At 39.9% G+C, this 22288-nt stretch overlaps 1 protein-coding gene across 1 annotated transcript in view; it reads left to right on the top strand.

Annotated features, from left to right (window-relative positions):
- GPR158 (G protein-coupled receptor 158) overlaps positions 1-22288 on the top strand; it is a 352985-nt gene that overhangs the window by 324996 nt on the left and 5701 nt on the right. The window contains exons 8-9 of the mRNA XM_074986282.1: positions 13832-13970; positions 20402-20507. Of these exons, the coding sequence (XP_074842383.1) occupies positions 13832-13970; positions 20402-20507 (245 nt within the window). The remainder of the gene's footprint in view (positions 1-13831; positions 13971-20401; positions 20508-22288) is intronic.

The following is a 22288-nucleotide window of genomic DNA, read 5'->3' on the forward strand; positions in this document are numbered from 1 at the left end:
CAGCCCCAGCACCATGCTTTGACAGGGGCTCTGGCCCCCTCCCTTGCTGCAGAGGGGCTGCCAGGGCCTCTGGCTCTGGCTCTGGCCCCCGCCCTGTGCTACGGCAGGGGCTTGGGTGGGGGATCTGGTCCCCTCCCATTCTGCAAATGGGCCAGGAGGGGCTCCAGCTCTAGCTCCTGCCCCTGTCCTATGGATGCAGGTCTGAACCCACCCCCCAACGGATCTGGCTTGGCCCCACCCCCTGGGGTCAAGCTCAGCCCCCTGTTACCTGAGGGCTTAGATCCACACACCCTCCGTCAGGCTTGGATCTGCCCCCTACCCCTAGGTCAGACTTAGCTCCATCCCCTGGATCAGATTCAGCTCCACAGGTCAGTCTCAGGCTCTCCATGGGCCCCTCCTCAAACAGCAGGTGCAGCGGCTGCTCTTGGCCGCGCGGGCCGAGTCGTGCCGGGGCTGCAGCATGCTGACCCAGGCCGGGAAGTGCCAGACTGAGCCCTCAGGCTTCAGCCCCACCACCACCTCGCCTGGACCTGCCATGCCCACCATGTTCCCCACCATCAGCGCTATGGCAGCCGGGGAGCACTTCTGGTTTTGGGTGGGTCTGCTTCTTCACTCCCTAACGACCCCCAATAGGACTTGGGGATCCAGCCCTAGCCCCAGGAATCTCTGCACTGGGTGTGGGGAGGGCCAGGGCTGAGCTCCCTTGCGTGCCAAGGCTAACTGGCTTGCATACCACTTGTGGCACGTGTGCTGGGGGTTGCTGCCCACTGCCTTACGCAGTATCTCACGTGCTTTTTTACTCTGCTCAGTCCTTTTTCAATCCCTCTCTCCTGTAGCCACAATGTCCATACCGACTCTCCCTCATTGGTCACCCATCGGCTCTTCCCCTAATTTCGAGATGGATCAGAACTGGTCTTCTCACCCCTGGAAGTTGGGAAAGTTGATTGTCATTATTTTCTTTCACCTTGTCTTGCCTATCTTACTCTATGCTTCCATTCAGTAATCTGAAGCATAAGGATAACAGGGTGGAGAATGAAAATGTTTATAGAGGAAAACCAGAAGTTAGTTTGCTCCCTACTGGACTGATGTGAGATGGGTTACCTACATTGGCTGGGCTCTGAACTATTTGATATTTCCCTGTGTAAAGGTGTTTCCCTTTCACTTTTTCTGACTTTTGAGGTCACCCACCAAGAACTCATAGTGATTGAAACAAACCATTGCAGCCCTTAAATGGCTACCCCAAGGCTGTGGCTACACTAGCCCCCGTCTTCACAGGGCACATGGAAATTACATGGACTAGAGACTATCAATGAGGCACTGACATGTATATGCAGCATCTCATTAGCCTGATGGCAACCATGCTAATTTTGAAGCTACGAGCTTCCAAGTGTTGACAGGCAGTCTAGACACGGACACTTGGAAAAACACGCCCAACTTCAAAATTCCCTTACTCCCAATTCGTTTTGAGAGTAATGGAATTTCAGAGTTGGGCATGTATTTTGAAGTGCCCGGGTCTAGACTGCCTGTCAACACTTGGAAGCTAGTAGCTTTGAAATTAGCATGGCTGCCATTATGCTCATGAGGTGCTGCATACACATGGCAGTGCCTCATTGATATTCTCCGATCTGTGTCATTTCCATGCCCCCTTTGAAGAAGGAGGCTAGTGTAGACACAGCCCAACATATAAATTCCTCAGTAATAGGGCCACCAAGCCGTAAGTTCAGTGGTACAAGTTCCTAAAAAACTCAGAACTTACTTTTAGGAGATGGCAGTTAATTGAATATTAATCATTTGATATGAGTGTGAGACAAACCTCTGGATCCAGGAAGCATCACATTTTGGGAAAGGTAGGATCAGAATCAAAAACTTAAGTCTATGACCTATTTTTAGACTGAGCAGGATGTGGAACCTCTCATCCAAACCATCCCCAAGGGCCAACCCTGAACATGTAGAAAGTTCAGCTGCAGTTACAAGATTTGAGCCTTGGCCTCATCTCAGCTTTAAGTATGTTAAGTACAGCTCTTTTTAGAACACCAAGTGCCATTGTGTCTGAAAGGCACTCATTTTTAAAGTAGCTGCAATCAAATAGTAGAATGGTGAGTGTGCATTTGTAGGATAATGAGCAATCTAAGGTGCTATACATAGTTAACTCCTTTTTTTGTCTGAATACAAGTGCATACCCATTGCAGAAGATTCTGGTGTGATGGGGGAACCAGTGGCAGTATGGCTACCAGGTCAGCTGTTTTTTTAAGGGTTAAGCTCAGAATGAGGAGAACATGCAGAAGCATTGCTACTCCATGCAAGATCCTTCATGCAAGATCCTTTTAGGATGGAGGCAACATTTCCCATGGCACCTCAGGCTTGGCAGTCTGTGCCCCAGTCCGGGGGTCTGCAGCCTGTATCTCTGGAGTCACATGCAGCTCTTTAAGGACTTCTTTGTGGCTCCCAACAGTATAATTGGAAAGCTAAAAAACAAAACAAAAAGACCTCCTGAATATTTTTGATAAATGGTGACCATCTAAAAGCCCAACTCATGTCTAAATAACAAACGATAGGTGATCTCGAGATGTTGGATAACAGTGCATCGTGGAATATGATGCTGTATCTGTGTTTTGATCTCGTTACTAACAAAATCTTGATTCTGAAAAGGAAAATGAAGCTTGCAGCATTCCTGCTGGGAAGGGCAACACACATTTTAAGAAAGAAAATTGAAATTAAATGTCAAGTAAAATTGGTATAATTAAAGTGGGTTTGAGCATGAAAGTCAGGAAGATAGTAGTACAAACACACACGTAAAGTGTGAGAAACAGAATATGTAAAAGGTTTGTGAATGTCTTGCAGTAAACATATATCACATTACAAATCATGTTATTTATTAAGGACCATCTCATATTCACGTGCATTGTGGCTCTTGAACTATTGAGTTTTTGCCAAATTCAAAAAAAACATGGCTCTTCTTGCTATTTTGGTGGCTGACCCCTGCCCTAATTCTTTCTTGAGGTTTCAGATCCTTCCAACAGCTTGCATTTTCTGCACATTTTTGTGTGGATGATAAAGATTTAGTTACCAATGTGAAAAGTGAACGTGAACTGTAGATAAAATAATGGCAGCTAGGAGTGAATGTGGACATTAAACCTTGTTTGTTAATAATTTTTAAATTGTAGGGAAACTTTTACTAAGGTGCAAATTAGTGCTAAGATATATAACAAACTACATTGGGAACAAAGGCATGTGCATTAAAAGAATACTTCATTGTACATTCAGGAACAATGATTAACTTCCACAAACAGCTCCCTGTTATACAGTACATTGTAAACACAAAGGACTAGGTCTTCTGTTGGAATCAATTAAACAAGTCAATCAAACTACACCAGTCTATATCAGATGAGGATCTGGTCCACCGTATGAAGCAAACATGCACTACACAGTTCAAGCTTATCATTGCCCTTCATAACCAAAATATGCAAAACAACAAAAATTGACATTTAAAATTTTCATTTAAAATGGGGAAGATTAATCTTTTGTACTGTTGACATCATGTTTCTGTTATACCAGATACAAATAATGGTGTGGAATATTAAATTAATTTGGCTCAGTGTATTGGATAACCAGTCTGAGTGTTGTAAAAGAACGAAAAAATTAAATAACTGAATAATGTAAAAAATCTCATTAGAAAGAGGTGCCAGTGTGTACAACAAAATTGGTTAATTGGGTAACACCAAGACTGGATAATACAGATAATGGACAAGGGCAGAGATCATTTAAAACCTCCAGCTGTGTACAGTAAAATTCTTTTAATCCAACCTCTGATGAATTGGAAATCCTGATGGTCCAGCATCTGGCAAAAACAGTCCCATTTACGGAGATAATCCAGCAAAATTTCATGGTCTGGCATATCCAGCACCAATCCGGCATGAGGCTCACTTGCTAGCTGCTTAGGCAGCATGTTGTGATGAGTTTTGGTCAGGGAGTGGGCAGAGTGAACATATCTGAGGCTCGGATGCTAGCTGCATTAGTGAGTTTTGCAAGTTCTCTCGGTAGCGGACTGTCGGGAGTGAATTTACAGGATCACCACAGTCTATTCACCATCCTCCTGTGTTGCCATTTGAAATTGTTCAAAGTTTGTTGTGTTTATCGCAATATATTTGGACTTTAATTAGCCCATCTTCTATTTATAATGGCTTCCAAGGCTAGCAAAGTGAAGAAGGTTGGTAAAGGCACAAAAAGGAAGCATGTTATGTTGACGATCCCTCAAAAACTGGAAATAATACAATGACTTGAGAGCCATGAAAACAGAAATGTGATAATGCAGCAATACAATATTGGATTTTCTACGATATACAATATCAAGAAACAAAATGAACAGTTGTGATCTTTTGTAGCTGCATCAGATAACCTCAAAAGTGCTGAAAAGTGAAAAACATTGAAAACGCCTAAATTAGTGCAATTAAATAGTTTTGTGTAAGTGGTTTATGGCTAAGCATTCAGAAGGATCACCAATAACAGGGCATATGTTAATTGAAAAGGCTAAACTTCTTTATGGTGATGTGAAAATCTCTGAAGTGCTCATTCTCTGATGGCTGGCTACGTAATTTCAAAGAATGTCATGGTATTCGTAAGCTTTGATGTTTGTGGTGGTGTCTGCTGATGCTGAAGCAGCTGAGAAATACAGTGAGTTCTTCCAAGATTTAGTCGAGCAGCATAATTTGTCACCTGCCCAAATTTATAATGCTGATGAAACTGGTCTTTTTTGGTGCTGTTTGCCTAACAGCACTTTAGCTGGTGCAAGTGAAAAAAGTGATCATGGTTTCAAATTAAATAAGGATAGGCTTACAATTCTTGTATGTGCTAATGCTGATGGTAGTCATAAATTAAAACTTTTTGTTACTATCAAATTCAAAAAACCCTTTCAAATTCAAAAAACACTTTCAAAAGTGCTACACACCTTCCTGTTATTTATGATGCTCAATCAAATTGTAGGATGACTGCAGAGGTTTTCAAAAAGCTTTGTTTTTTTGATCATTTTGTGCCAGTAGTGAAGGAAAACTTCAGAAAGCAAGTACTACCTGAGGATAGCAAAGGTATTCTCCTATTAGATAATTGTAGGGCACATCCTGCAGCTTCAGAACTCATTTGTGGGAATATCTTCACCACCTATTTGCCTCCAAATGTGATATCTTTAATACAATCAGTGGGTCGAGGTGTCATTCAGAATTTCAAGAGAGGATACAGGGCATCTCTCATTCACAAATAAGTGAATTCGACTGCAGTGTACATGATTTTCAGTCTTCTTTAATATTAAGAATGCAATTTATGCTGCTGCTTTAGTATGGAAGGATGTTAAGGCTTCCACCCTAAGAAGAGCCTGGAGAAAACTTTGGACAGATGCCATATTTCAGGAGGATTCTTCAGATGTTGAGTTCAAAGGATTTACAGGTATGGCAAGGTGTTTCAGAGACATTTTAAATATTGTTGCATATGTTCCTTGGGCAAATCCTATCAGCAAGCTTCCAGAGGGAGAAGTTGAGGAATGGATTGATGCTGATAAGGACACCTCAATAGTAGAAGAGCTAAGGGATGACCAAATTATTCAAAGCGTTGTAAACCCAGAGATGGCTCAAGAAGCTGAAGAAGACAAAGAAGAAGAACCTAAAACCCAAATTAGCTGTCAGCAAGCTTCAGCATTTCTTATGGCTTTGTAAAATTAGCTGAGTAACAGTCACTACACTGCCACAGAAGTAATGAGTCTGCATATTATACTCAATTCTTTTTAAAAATAAAAATCAGCATCAAAGAAACAAGTAGATCTCAAAGACATGTTTAAGAGGGCATCAAAGAAAATCACTTCTACAGCCCCTGTTCCTTCAACTTCAGCTGCAGCTATGGATGTACCCTTTGAAGATGAACCTGCTGACATCCATATTGAAGATAATCTTCACCCTAATGTCCCAGATGTTTCAGAGAGGCCTCAACCTGATGAGACTGAACCTGTAGCTGAAAAAGCCACAATGGAATATTCATCCGATTAGTTGTGCAGCTGCAGCATCTCCAGTAGTTTTAAGTGACCTTTTTTCAGTGAATAAGTGAATTTTCGTTGCATTAAGACGTGAAAGGTTTCTTTAAGTATTTAAGTTACTGTATTTACTAATTGTACAGTATAAAGTTTAAGTTTCTGATAAAGAAAGAAAGAAAATTGCAGCATTAAGTTGTGAATTATAAATTGTATTTAAGGTCTATAGTATCATTTACTGTATTTAAGTGTAAGAGCTGTGCTGCATACTAATATCCTGCTACAGATACTTCATCTACTGCTATGGGTATTTCACTTTTTGGATCATCTATACAGTATTGGGGAGTACAGTACAGTAGTATTGATAGTGTAATAAACGTGGTATAGTGTAGTAAATAATACAGTATCAAAATAGTGTATCACATATACATTAGTGAAATTAGAATGTCTTAGGTTATCCTTATGGTGACGTCCAATAGTGTGGAAAATTTGGTAATCCGGCACCTGTCCAGTCCCAGACATGCCGAATTAAAGGAATTTCACTGTATATAGTATATTTAACTTATACCCTATTTTTGTCTTTTGTCTTCCAATTACATATATACCCATAAATACCTTCGTAGAAATGCTTGTCTCGCTCTCATGGGTGTATCAGTACATCTCTCATTTGTCCATCCACTCTGAATGCCTACCTTGCACAGTTATACAGTTGTCACTTTGTTTCTGATGATATATTGTCTTGCCCTGTTTTGTGAGCTAATGCTTTCTCTTCTGTGCAAAGTTGCAAGCTCTCTGGGTTTTTTTTTTTGTTTGTTTGTTTTGTCCTGCTCCTTCTTTCAGTAAGAATAGGAGAATGTGCATCCCATTTCTTGTGTCTGGTGAATAAGGGTATTTGGTCATATCCTACAGTTTTGTTTTGTTTTCATAAGGGCCTGGTTCTGCAACCTTTGTGTCATTCCCAGTGAGTAAGTAGTACTCAACATTAGTTCTACCACTAAGGACAAAGAAGTAATTGTGTTATATCTTATTATAAAGGAAATCTTTGTTTAGTCCTCACTTTACCTCCATCATGTGCCAGTTGTCATTTCACTTTATGTGGCATCACTTAATGACCTCAAAATGATGAAGTATTAAACTGAGCTTACAGATATTTTTAAAATTATGGCTAATAAGATAAATTCACAGCCTTTGGATCTTCACCTCTGCGTATTTGCTTTTGCCCTTCATTTTACATCTTTGCATATTCTAAAGACCTCCAATGCCATATGTGGTTGTTAGTCAGTTGATATAATATGAATACGTATTACAAGCTCTTTCCTACTATTTGCTCCTAATGCTTCATCTCTTCAGTTTTATGGCCAAGTTTTACATCAAAATTTTTTATTATAATTGGTTACTAAATACTTCAAGAAATGATTGATCAGTTGTTTCAGATTCCTATCTAACCCAATACATTGCTTAAAGACTTGCATAACCAATATCTAAAACATACTCATGTAGTCCATTAGCCCTTTATAATTGACCGATTTCACTTACTGAAATACCAGTTAGTACGTCAAAGTAGACCCAAGTGCCACTGTTAAGGATATCAGAATCCATTATTCTTTAGAAGTAACACTACAGTTCTAGTCCAAACCCTACTTCTTATGGTATTTTAATGCAACATTACAAAGTCTACTGTATCATATCAGTGATTTAACATTGCTGCACTGCAAAATATTTCTCAGCAGCTTTGGCAATATAACTGTGTGGTCCTTAAGCTTTCACTCATGCACTCCTCTGTTTTACTTTCTGGCTTGGTCTACACTAGGCAGTACAGTCAATTTCAGACACGCTATTCTAGCTATGGCAGTTGTGTAGCGAGAATCTCCATATCTGTAATCAACTTACCTGACTGTCTTCACTGAGGGAGGTCAGTGGGAGTGTATTTCCCATTGACCTCCCTACTCCTCATGATAGCAAGGAGTACATGGATCAATTGCTGACCCCAGACAGATCAATTTCGCACATCTCTGTCACATGCACAAAGTGGAACTCCCGGAAGTGTAGATGTACCCTGAGGCTACGTCTACACGTGCAGCCAACATCGAAATAGCTTATTTCGATGTTGCGACATCGAAATAGGCTATTTCGATGAATAACGTCTACACGTCCTCCAGGGCCGGCAACGTCGATGTTCAACTTCGACGTTGCTCAGCCCAACATCGAAATAGGCGCAGCGAGGGAACGTCTACACGTCAAAGTAGCACACATCGAAATAGGGATGCCAGGCACAGCTGCAGACAGGGTCACAGGGCGGACTCAACAGCCAGCCGCTCCCTTAAAGGGCCCCTCCCAGACACAGTTGCACTAAACAACACAAGATCCACAGAGCTGACAACTGGTTGCAGACCCTGTGCCTGCAGCATAGATCCCCAGCTGCCGCAGAAGCAGCCAGAAGCCCTGGGCTAAGGGCTGCTGCCCACGGTGACCATAGAGCCCCGCAGGGGCTGGAGAGAGAGCATCTCTCAACCCCCCAGCTGATGGCCGCCATGGAGGACCCAGCAATTTCGACGTTGTGGGACGCGGATCGTCTACACGGTCCCTACTTCGACGTTGAACGTCGAAGTAGGGCGCTATTCCTATCTCCTCATGAGGTTAGCGACTTCGACGTCTCGCTGCCTAACGTCAAAGTTAACTTCGAAATAGCGCCCGACGCGTGTAGACGTGACGGGCGCTATTTCGAAGTTGGTGCCGCTACTTCGAAGTAGCGTGCACGTGTAGACGCAGCTTGAGTGTTTCATTCCTGAGTGAGTCATTTCACACCTGGCAGATTTATCATTATATGTTGTATGGTACGAGCTGTCTAGAATAGTGGTTAATCAAAAATGTCAGTCATGGCCAGAATTGTAGCTTCCTCTGTGGTCTTTTGCGAGACTGCTCTGTGGTTGATAGTTCAGGCAGTAGTATTCATTCTGTCTTGTTGAATCAGTTTCAGCCCCCTTAAAAGTGTGTTCCATGCTCTTAGCTGATGTTTAAATAGTTACATATCACAATCAGTTGTCCGATTCTTACATACAGAAAAGCACAGCAAAATTAGTAACATCTGTAGATTTTCTTTGTAAATTGCAGTGTTAGCCTAAAGCTAATTATATAAACTTGATTTTCTTTCTCAAGTACAACTTCTACATGATATATTTAAGGTATGTGATTGGCACTTTGAATAATAAATTGCTTCTCAACCAAAATGCTATTGCTAATCAAATTATTGTTATATTGGACTTAGCTAGTATATACACTCTTATTTTATACTGCATGTTTAAAGGTATTGCTGTGTGTAGTATACCAGATGTCATGCTAATTATTTTCTCCATTCAAAAATGTCACCTCTGTTCTAAATAAAAAGGATTGATAGAAATATTTTTCATTAAATAATGCAAACATCTGCTGTTCTACAGTATACACACCCTTTGAATGCTATTGGTGTTGTCATTAAGTGGCTGGTGAGAGTGATATTGCCTGCCTGTATGGAAATGTCCCAAAATCTAAATATAGAGTAACTACAATTCCTTCTTTAGAGTTATCCCAGATACATGGGGTCCTTATTTTAATAAGCCTATCTTCAGAACATGGAGTTTTAAACTTCTCTTTCCATGCACATAACAGCCTTATGTAGTGTAACTCGCAGTTTATATCTTCATTTATCTCTTGTAATTTATCACATACTCCTTGTGTCAGCAGGGCTTTCCTCACCTTGTTTGGGGTGGAGGAGAGAGAGAAATGAGAGAACTAGGTGTAGTATTCAGGAATATGATCACTCCTTGGCAGCTAACATTGGCATTGCTCTGTGTTTGAGTGCTGCTAATACTCTGTTTATCAAGGATGGTAGTGGGCTGAAAGACAGAATTCATGAAAACAGCAGGAACAATATGTTCTTGTGACACGTCTCAAACTCTTCTGGGTCAGTGTGAAATTTCTGTAGATCCCATGGGAAGAAGGGCCAATGAATTTGCTGAACCATCCTTAGTTTATTAAAGTATTTTCTTTTTTATTTGTATTTGATGTTAATGCCCAGGTAGAACTACACATTTTGGCTGTGGTTCTAGATTTAAGAGAAGAATGGGTCAAAAAGAGTGCACACAAATGACCACCAAAGGTATCTGAAACAGCTCTAAAGTCTAACCCTGTGTCTACATGAGCCCCTTCCTTTTGGAAGGGGCATGTTAATGAGCGGGTTCAAAATATGCTGATGAGGTTCTGCTATGAATATGCAGTGCCTCATTAGCATAATGGCAGCCACGGCAATTCGAAAGTGCGGCTTTTGAATAGTGCGCCGCCCGTGGAGACAGGCACCTTCCCAAAAGACCCCCCAGTTTTTGAAAGCCCCTTCTTCCTAACACCAGATAGGAGGAAGGGGCTTTCGAAAACTGGGGGGTCCTTTCAGAAGGTCCCCATCTCCATGGGCAGCCCAATTCGAAAGCTGCACTTTCTAATTGCTGCGGCTGCCATTATGCTAATGAGGTGCTGCATATTCATAGCAATGCCTCACTAGCATCTTTTGAACCCACTCATTAACATGTCCCTTCCTTTCGGAAGGGGCTCATGTAGACACAGGGTTAGACTTTAGAGCTATTTCAGATAGGATGACGGGGCTTTCAAAAACTTGGGGGTCTTTTCGGTAGGTCCCCCCCTCCACAGGCAGCGTGCAATTCAAAAGCTGCACTTTTGAATTGCCACGGCTGCCATTATACTAATGAGGCACTGCATATTCATAGCAGCACTTCATTAGCAGCTTTCAAACCTGCTCATGAACATGCCCCTTCCAAAAGGAAGGGGCTCATGTAGACCCAGCCTAAGATTGCTATTGTTATGGGTTTGCTTGACTGTAACTGAAGTGTGCTCAAACAAGACAAATAGTTCCTAGGTCTTTCGTAGTTTGATGATATTACTGAAATATGGTTATAGATCTCACTGGCAGTGTAACCACTAAAGTGTAGTGAAATTAAATTAGCAATCCGTTTGCCCAGACAGTCAGTATAAGAGACATGGAAGTGCTGTACTACTTTACATTCATTTGAGAAGCCCAAAAATAGACCCAGTCAAAAAAAAAAAAAAAATAAAATAGATGTACTTTGGGTCACCAAGAGACACTTTTTAAAATTGCAAATCAACCTCTTGTTTGTTCCATTTCTAATAGTAAATATTTTGTTTTTTGGGGGGAGAGGACATTCAAGAGAAAGAGTAATAAAAGTGTGCTCCATATTAGCAATTGCAAGGTGATAAGTCACTTTTGATCAGCAACTGTATGGATTTAGGGATGGGCAAACTACTCACATTAAAATAAGAACCACCAGTGCTTTTTTTGTGCGAGTACTTGCCAGTACTGAGTATCCGCACCTCGGCAGCCCCAGCCAAGCAATTGGTTGGGGTTGGGGAGCTGGCTAAATACCTGTTCCTCTTTTTTTAACAAAAAAGGCACTGACAACCACTCAAAATTTTACTCAGAATTCACTGAATCTTTTATTGAGGCCCAATCATGTTCGCATAATGCTTAATTTATTTTCACTTCTTCAAGTCTTTGCACTTTGTGGTTGCATTTGAAACCCAAAATAGAATCAGAGAGGTAGCTGTGTTAGTCTGTATCTTTGCAAAACAAAGCAAGTAGTCCTGTAGCACCTGAAAAACTAACAATTTTATTTATTAGGTAATGAGCTTTTGTGGGTAAGATCCATTTAATCAGATTTGGAGCAAAAATGGTCATATATATATATAGCAGGAGTGCAGAAAGGAAGAAGGGGAAAGGAAAAAAAGATCAGAGAGAGAGGGGAAGATTCACCTTTCATTAATAGGACCCATGGAAGGAGTAAATTAAGTGGGATGTGTGCCATTCCTATGACTGATTCCTATGACTAAATCTGATGAAGTGGTCTTACCGATGTAAGACATAAAATTGTTAGTCTTTAAAATAGAATCAGAAGATCTAACACATTAGGAGAATTTAGCTCTAACAGTATCTGTGTACTGTCTAGAAATGGGTGGGAAAAGAAAGTTCCTGCTTGAGAAATACCCAGCTTCAACTTTCAGACTTAATTCAGACAGTATTTCAAATATAGTCCTTCCCAACTGTGGCAGTTTATCAACATCAGGTAGGTAGCTGTTTGCCTATCATTACTTATGAATGATTAATTACCAATACAATAGAACACGGGCCCCTCATGGTAGATGGAATTCTCAAAAAGAACATCCATATTTATTACTGTAACTTTCTTATTTTTTGTGTATGGCCAATAATATTTTTAAATGCAATATCAAAAACAAGCATAGAAGTATAAAGAGGCAAGGAGTATGTAGAGCAAATATTCTGTTAGCTCCTATGGGTGAATTAATTCCAGAGATAGTCTTTCTTTTTCTCTTTTCTTATATTAATAGTGTATGAACTTGATTCTAATAGATTACAAGAAGTTCTAGAGCAGAGCTATCCAGTTTGGTAATGCTTGAATGCGATACTGTATCTTTTTTATTTGTTTGTTTGTTTGTGTGTTTGAGAGTGTTGTTACTTGCATATTAACAATAGACAATTGTTTCTCCTCTTTTTCCTGTCACATTTCCTGTGTTAGGGCCCAATTTTGCATCAATTGAAGTCACTAGGAGCTTTGCCACTAAGTCCAATAGGAAGCAAACTGAAAATAAGGTTGTTGAAGTACATATATAGTATACTGGTTATTTACTGATAGAAGAGGTGACTCTGTAGCTGGGAGTTAGGATGCAATGAAGTGTGATGAAAGCATGTTTATAGTGTAACTAACCTGAATTCAGAAAACATTATGTGTTTGTGCATATGTATAGTGGAGAGTGAAAAAATATAGAATGCTGTGACAGGTGAATTACTAGTCACAAAGTTCAGCAAACACAACCAAGAATCATGTTGCAGAAGTTGATCCTGGCAGTGCACGTGGGTCACTTTCCGCCCGGATCTTGAGAAATACATTCAAGGTCAAAACAGATAAAATGGAAGAAATAAGCTGTTCTAATAACCACAAACTGGAGATAGATCGGGAATTTTCTGGGATGATGTGAAAGATGATGTTTGTGTCACAAAATTATCTTGCTAAAACACAGAAATGCAAACTCTGTAGTGTGGGGTTCAGCTGAGTGCTTCCTTACAAGGATGGTTTGAGCTGGCTGTGAGCATTCAACCATCCCCATTTTGTTTCTTTCATCACCTATTACAGTAATGTGTCATTTACTGTAATTACCAAGTCCTTAGGCTCCTTAAAAGAGGCTCATAATATCTATAAAACATGGGCACAACAGTATTAAAAAGAGTAGAGGATGTTCTTTAAACCAGAAGAAATAGGCACAGCTGAGTTATAAACCTTTGAAATATAATATTCATATTAAAAAAGGCTTACAGACTTGTAACTGAAGTGGCATTTGTAGCTGCCTTTATAACAAGAACCTAAACTAAAAAGTCAGAAATTTATTACAAAAAATTTCAGGCTGTTAAGATGTCAAGTTACAAAACAGACAAGAAATTGCTGACGGTTGGTTTTAATGCTTGTAAAATAAAATAGTGGAGAAACCTGGAAGCAAAGGTTCCTGGTCTGATTATACATTGTTGAAAATTAAAACATAAAGTTTGAAGTATGTATCATTAAAGTATCTGAAAGTATATGAATACTTGTATATGAATGTATATGTTTATGATTACATATTTTCTGTATGTGTATATATATTTATTTGTATGTATACACATATAGAACCTGCTCTGTAACTTCAAATTTCCTTATTTTTTCATCTATAAAACTAATGGCAAATTATTTCTTTTTGTTCTTCTCACAGCTGAATTTTTATTCCTCTTGTGGGGTGTTTATCTCTGCTATGCAGTGCGGACAGTCCCATCAGCATTTCATGAGCCACGTTATATGACTGTTGCAGTTCACAATGAGCTCATTATCTCTGCTATATTCCATGCAATTAGGCAAGTGATCTGTAGATCTAGTATTTAACTGTTTATCTTTCAGGCTTCCCATGGTGCAATTTAAAGTGGGTACACTGGATATGGTGCATAATAGAAAGACCACATAAATACTTTAATCTGCAAATTAAGGAGTTATTAAACCTAATGTTCTCCTAGGACTGGAAAATATGTGTAATTAACTTATTAATCATGTGGTTTGTTTTTCAGTATAGCTAGTTTACAAGCTGTTTATGTCAGTTGGATCAAAATTCAATATATATAACTAATTAGATTTAGCGGAACAACTGTCCATCTTAAATTATTTACATTGCACACTGGTTTGTATCTTCAAAAAACATGGCAATTAAGTATATTAGTTTATGTGCATGAAGCATAGTGGTTTATATGTTGGATATAAAATAAATAAATAATAATATACTGTTTGTGTAGGTCATATTATAACAAATATTTAAGAAAATGCAAGTCTTATAAGGGTTACAAAGGTACCCTGAATTTAGCTGCAGGAAATTGTAGTATTGGTAACAAAAAAAAAAAAAAAAGGGAGGGGGGCATTGCTACAGCTATGGGGAGATCATCAAATTTGGTTTTGCTAAATTTTCACTGCAAAAATAAAATTGCCCTGGAAAATCCAAAATCTAGGAATAGTCTACATGTTGTCTACACTATTTGAGATTCTTATATCTTTTGTTATCTCCTTTCTCTCTCCACCTCCTTTTGTCTTCTAGACAGTTTCAGCAACTATTCAGGTCTCCTATCATTTCTTTATTGACCATTCTCAAATCTAATACTTCCCTGCTCAGTAGACTGATGTCTTATGCTGCCTTTCTCGTATCTTCTGAAATAATTCATGATTGCCTCAAACCAAACATAGAAAAAAGCGAACTTCTTATCTTTCCTTCTAAACTTTCTTCTCTCTCCATTTCCTTCATCACAACTGACAACTCTGCTGTGCCACTCCAGGCTGGAGCTTATGAGAATTCTATTCTATTCTATCTATAAGGTGATAAGTAATAGCATGGATTTGTCAAGAACAATTTATGTCAAATCAACATTTCTTTAACAGGGTAACAAGTCATGTGGATAAGGGGAAGTGGTAGATGTAATATATCTGTACTTTAGTAAGAAATCTGATACAATCTTTCATGATTCTCTCATTAACAAACAAGGGGAAAACAACCTAGAGGGAGCTACTATAAGGTGGGTTCATAACTAGTTGAATAACCATTCCCAGAGAGTAGCAATCAGTGGTTTATCATTATGCTGGAAGAGCATAATGACTGTGGTTTGGCAGGTATCTGTTCTGGGTCCAGTTTTGTTCATTATCTTCATCAACTATTTCAATAATGACTTAGAGAGTATACTTACATGAAAGTTTTGTTATCCGGCACTCATGAGGAATTGAATTGCTGGTTAATTGAATGTGTCAGATATTCAAGTAAAGGGATAGGCAACATGAGGCAGGCCAAAGGGGAAAGAGGCGCCTGCTGAGGATATCAGCCGGCAGTGTCAAAGGCCAGCTGAGAGTTAAGGAGGTGCCTGCTGATGACATGATCTGGAAGTGCCTCAATGCTGGTTAGCAAAGTTCTGTGATTAACAAAGTGCCTGATAACAAAGTGTTTACTGTACCAAGCTGAAAAGGATTGCAAGTGCTTTGGAAGGTAGGGTTATAATTCAAAATGATCTGGACAAACTGGAGAAATGGTCTGAGGTAAATAGGATGAAATTCAATAAGGACAAATGTGAAGTACTCCATTTAGGAAGGAACAATCAGATGGGCAAATACATACTGTCTAGGAAGGAGTACTGCAGAAAGGTCTTGGGGTCATAGTGGACTACAACTAAATATGAGTCAACAATATGACACTGTTGCCAAAAAAGCAATCATCATGTGATGTATTAGCAGGAGTGTAGTAAGCAGAATACACAAAGTAATTCTTCCACTCTGTGCTGATTAGGCCTCAGCTGGAATATTGTGTCCAGTTCTGTGTTTAGTTTCCATTTCAGGAAAGATGTAGACAAACTGGAAAATGTCAAGAGAAGAACAAAAATGATAAAATGTCTAGAAAGCATAACTTGTGAGGGAAAATTGAAAGAATTGTGTTTGTTTAATCTGGGGGGAAAAAAAGGAATGAGAGGGACATGATAACAGCTTTCAAATACCTAAAAGGGTATTGCAAGGAAAAGGGAGGAAAATTATTCTCCTTAATCTCTGAAGAGAGGACAAGAAGCAACATGCTTAAGTTGCAGCACAGGAGGTTTATTCTGGATATTAGGAAATACCCCCAGTCAGGGGATTAAGACTGGAATAAATTTCCTAGGAAGGTTGCAGAAACTTCATCATTCAAGATTTTTAAGACCAGGTTAGACAAACACCTGTTCAGGATGGTCTAGACAGTGCATGATCATGCCATAAGTTCAGGGGACTGGACTTGATGACTTCGTGAGGTTCCTTCCAGTTCGAGTATTCTGTGATTCTGTTTAGTAACAGTCGGTAGATTTCCAGGCATTTAGGTTTTTTGGGTTTTGTTTGTTTGTTTGCTTGTTTTTCTTTTTCTTTTCTTTCATTCTTATAGGCCCTGTGATGGCCATACCAGCTGTCATTTTCTGAACATGCAGTTCTGGAGACTTCTCTCATCTGTCACTGACTGGAATAGCTGGTTCTATTAGTGTAAATATAGCACAGTGAGAAGAAGAAGGTGGAAGGAATGCTATAAATGTGAACTGAAAGAGGCCATTGGGACATTTATTTTTTATCCCTGCTGGGGAACAATTATTCTAGTCTACTGTTGTTTTTTTTAAACTTCCTTGATGTTTATTGTAGTTGCCTTGTGCCTCTCTTTCTGTGGGATGCATTGGCATTCTGTTGAAATAAGATATCACATACTATAATTAAATAGGGATGAGTTTGGAAAATGTAAGACCACTTCCAAAATTTTGACCATTTCCAGAACCTAGCCTAAATTAAATCTTCTTGAAATGTGTTTGAGAGAGAGAGAGAGAGATACCAAAATATTTGATGATTCTAAAAGTGTAAGATAGTTTGGGTAAAATTCAAATGAGCATCCAAATCAATTCCTGCACTTTTTGATATTTCCCAATCAGAACAACCATGACTATCTGCATTTTCACAGCAAAATGCAAAATCCATTTTAGGTTTGCTGTCCCAAAATACCATTACATATCATACAGGCATATATTACAATAACATTACACATACAGGCCAGGCTCTGAAAATGGGAGGAAACAGAGAAGTATATGATTGTATATGCATGGTAATTTTAGCATGCACTCAAAAGCCACAGTGATGCATGCCATATAAGAACTTAGGTATAGATAGATAAACCCAGAACAATAAAAATTGTGCCAAAATCAAATAACTATAGAGAAGCAAAATATCCACCCACTAAGTACAGAATGAATTCTGCTAAGCATTTTATGCCAAGGTGGTTCTGTTAGGTTATGACTGCTACCTCTTATATGCTTCAACATTTTTCATCTTCAGACAAGTGATATTGAAATCAAAGTGTGAAACGCTTTTTCCAGGTTTGGCAGTATCAATAGAAATCAAAGAAATTGCTTCCAATCTCATCTTTTCTTCCAGTCTGATATTTACAAACAAACTAGCTTCTTGAACAGTGTAAGTAAATGACAGACAAATCAGCCCCAATCATACACAACGGGCAGCCTAGTAGGAAAGGGAGTTCAACTTCTCCCCCAAAAATCTGCCAGCCTGGCTCACCAACTGTTCTCTGCATGCATGTCCAGCTTGAGGCAAAGCCTTGACTTGTGATGCTGTGGTGGGCTCCTCCTAGCAGCACGAGCCAAGGCATTGGAGAAGAAAGAAAGACCTAGGCCAACCCCATGGAACAAGACAGAGCCACTAGTTTCCAGATGAGTGTGGGGCAAGTTGGGCTTGCTCTGCATGACCCAAGCCCAACCCCAGGATCACAAGATAGGAGCTGTCACTGCCTGAACTGAGCACAAGTTTGGGTGGGCTTGTTCTCCAAGTACCACCTGCCCTCCCCTCTCCCACACACACATACCTCCTCGCTGCTCTGGACATGAACAGAGGGAGGCCCAGCCCTGCAGGACAGGAGATGTTGTTTCCAGCATGCCTTCTCCTTGATCTGTGGGTGACAGAATACATCAGTCTCTGTGGTTTGGGCCTCTTGCTGAGAATGCCAATTAGTGCCTTCGAAACATCCCTTTCTTTCTTGTGTTGAGGTGCAATGCTTTGGAAAAATATTGTAAGTATATTTTCAAGGGACAGGCCACACTAGGTGTTCTAAAAAGGCTGTAGTTACATCTGCCAGGCCCTATAGCAGCCATCCGACCAGGATATCATGTCATAGGACACTCATGGCTCCATCCCCTACCTCTGTCTCTGCATTCTGACCCCATCTCCTTTTGCAGTGTTGGTGGTAGGGGCCCTTTCTCACCTCTCAGAGAGGCTGAGGCAGTAGCATATGGCCCCCTTGTTCTCCAAAGAATGATAGCAGGTGCTCTATTCCCTTAGGAAACAGAAAGGGTCCACTCCCAGAGCGATGCAGTGGTGGCAACACTGGGGAACCCTAGTCATTGAACTGGGGATGGCGGGTGATGAATAGTGCTAGGATGCCTTGCTGTCACTCCCTCTGCCCGATTGGTATCAGGTTTTACTCATTCTATGTCTATTGCCCCAATAGAATTTTCTAAAATAAACTTGTCCTAAGTTTATATGAAAAAGTATCAAAACTGGTAAAACAATTTTCATCAAACTGTTTATAAATAAAATTATATTTATGAATAAGTTAACACTTTGATTTAAAGTGTCAATAGGTTGGAGAAGAGAGAGAATTCATCATGGAGATATGGTCCAACCAAGGAGCTAAGCCTCCTGTAGAGAATGGCAGTAGGAGGCACCCAAACTACAATCCCATAAGTCTTTGCAGCAACATTTCTCACACAAATTTTTTTGTTTTTAAATTGTAGCTGAAAATTGAAATTTTCTGCGGAAAATTTACATGAAAATGACTCTTTTGTTTGTGGAAATTTTCAGTTGAACATCCCCCATTTTTGACCAACTCTACTATATAGCAAAATTATTACAATTAGTGATCCCTAATAACTCTGGGTAGCACAAACTCCAACCGAGTTTTAGAAGAAATTCTTCCAAAATGTAAATATGGTCATATCTTTTTAAGGAAGAGTCTTTTGTATTTGTGTGCATGAACCAATATGCTTACAAGTAATAAATTATGTGTATATTATTATAGCATATAAACTAATGTTTCATGCCAGACCAGCCCCGTATTTAATAAAAGCATATGGTTTTTGGTTTTTTGTAAAACGTGTATCTGTTAAGTAGAAAGAGGTTGTAAACACTATTTCTGTTTGACTTATTTTTTTAAACCTGCCTATTACAAGCCAGTTGTGCATCCATCCATTCATCCATTACGTTGCTTTCCATTTAAATATTTAGGAATCTTTCTCATATGCAGATAAACCAAACATGCTTCAGCCAGCTCTGAGTGCAGTGCTTGTCCTGATACTTTTAAAAAGTACAGTCAAGAATTAGTAAAATGTAGTTTAGTTTAATGAATTTAATCAAATAAACTTTTCACTCACTAAAATTGCAACACTGTTAAGCTCTATAGCAGGCGTGTCCAACCCGCGGCCCACGGGCCGCCGCATGTGGCCCTGGACAGCTAGTAATGCGGCCCCACAAGATCATAAACTTTTAACATTATTATGTGATTTATATACATTAACTATATTATATATTTTATACGTGGCCCAAGACAATTCCTCCTCACTCAATGCAGCCCAGGCAAACCAAAAGGTTGGACACCCATGCTCTATAGGATTGAGCTGGGAGTTCCTGCAATGAAGGCTATTTCTGTACTGCCCACTTAATCTTTCTAAAATGTACTGCCTCATTTCAGTTCTCTGTAGTCTTGGCCTTGGGGCAAGTAGAGCAAGGCAGTTGCCTTGGGCTGCACTGTGCCTTCAGAATCCTGTGCTCCAGTTGAGTTCATTATCTGCTTCCTTGGGCCCTGCCTGCTGGGTGGGCCCTGCTGGGTCAGCTCTGGTTCTCTGTTACTATGGCTGGCCAGTGTGTCAGTGGGATTCTGTAGCTGCAACATGTGTTTTTGTGAATAATCTAAAAATCAAAGGGCCAAATTCTCAACACATGTAAATTATCATAGGTCAATTGTAGTCAATTTGCAGGCTGAATAAATATTGTGAGACTATTTAAATATGCTATGTTTTTTTGTCCCCCTACGTTCCTTTTAAGTTACGTACATGTATAGAGGATGGAAATGTAACTTTTAGTTTGTATCAAAGTAATACACACACCTCATTTTATCTTTAGTTCAGATTATCTCCAGGAATATTAAGTTTAACTGTTAAAAATGACAAATTGCCAACATTCTGAATTCTATTTACAGATTTAGTCTTGCCTCAAGACTTCAGTCTGATTGGATGCTGATGTTGTTCTTTGCACACACGCATTTGACTGTGACAGTTACCATCGGGTTACTTCTGATACCTAAGGTATTCTTTTCTAGATCATTCCACAGAAAGTACAGTATAATTGTATAGAAGCAGTTCTTTATTAAATTAGCAAATAACTGGAGGAAGAGGATTAAGATATTAGTTCAGTATCATTTCAAATATATATTTTTAAAATTCTTTTCTTAAAGTACTTGGGGAAATCAATAATTTTATTTTATTTTAATACTACACTCTCAGAAGAAATTCCTGCTTTGAATAATTAATTATTTTGATATTAACCACAAAGAACACAAGCCACGGTTTCTATTGGCTAATCAGATCTGCTTTTCTGACATTTAGGATTTGCGATACATACTATTTCAAAAGTATTGCCAAGGTATGTGTCCGAATTCATGCAAGATTTTGAGGAAATGATATATTATGTACTGCTGTGTTTTAATATTATTACGATTGTCTTTGATTTCACTTATTACTCAGAGCATTTTCTTTTTAGGAAAAATTAACGTTAGAATGAAATTTCTTGAACCATAAACAAAGTCCTACAAAATGGTTTTGTTAATAGTTAACCTTGGGAATATGTCTAATGCATAAAAATCAAAGATTACAGTGTAATAAATAACAACATTACAGAAAGATGAGGAAATTCAGAGTTAACATGCTTAGAATATCCTTAATTCTGTCTCCATATTCCTGCTCACCTTCTGAATATACCTCTGTAGTACTGATCATTTGCCACATGAAATATATATCTGTTTTGCCGAGTCTCTAAATTAAACTACACCACCAGTGCTATGTGAGTAATGGTTTTGCAGTGCAGCTTTCTGCAATATAACTGTTTTATAACTATTGTGAGGCCTCTGCTTCTTCTGCGTAGAAGAGCACAGGTAAATGTGGGGCCTTTGTATGGAAGGTATTGATTTTGTTCTATGCTTGGAGGGTGAATTCTGTGATATCTCGCCTGTATCAGGCAGCTACACAAGGTATGGTGGCAATTTTGGTCCATAATAAAGTGAAAGGGTGTCAAAACTGGGGCTTGGATGATTAGGTTTTGCGATTGGATCAGGAGCTGTGGCTGAGAGTCAAGCCAGGAGTCAGAGCTGAAGTCAGACAGGAAGTAGCTCCCATAGCCACAGGCCAACACTGATTTGAAATCCAAGGAATCACAGCTTAGGGTTGGAGCTTGGGTAGTTGGGAACCAGGGCAAGAGGGTTCGTGGATCAAATGAAGCTGATGACAATAGGGCAGGGCCAAAGTCAGGGATCGGGGACAAGGCTGGAAGTCAGGGAATGGACAACCGGGTGTTTAGGACAGGGTGGTCAAGTGTCCGGTTTTTGACCGATATGCCCAGCTGAAAAGGGACATTGGTGTCTCCATTCAGGACCACTGAGCAGGCTGCTAAAAGTCCAGTCGGCAATGCAGTAGGGCTGAGGTGGGCTTCATGCCTGTCCTGGCCCTGCACAATTCCCAGAAGTAGGCAGCATATCCCACAGGTTCCAAGACCCAGGGTGGCCATGGGCACTGTGTGCGCAGCCCCAACCTGAACATTGGTTCTGCAACTCCCCATTGTCTGGGAACCAAAACCAATGGAAGCTGCGGGGCTGGTGCTTGTGGGTGGGAAAAGCCTGCAGAACCATCTTTTCCCCCTAGGACCAGACATACTGGCTCCTTCTAGGAGCTGGCTGAGGTAACCCCCGCCTCAGGTTGGCCATTCCTCCTGCACACAAACTCCCTCCCAGAGCCCACAGTCCCTTCTATACCTCAACGCCGCCATTGTGCCACCTCCCACAGCCTGTACCCCCTCTTGCAGTCTAATCCCTCCC

This window comes from Carettochelys insculpta, chromosome 2 (genome assembly GCF_033958435.1).
Source record: "Carettochelys insculpta isolate YL-2023 chromosome 2, ASM3395843v1, whole genome shotgun sequence".
Taxonomy (NCBI): domain Eukaryota; kingdom Metazoa; phylum Chordata; order Testudines; family Carettochelyidae; genus Carettochelys; species Carettochelys insculpta.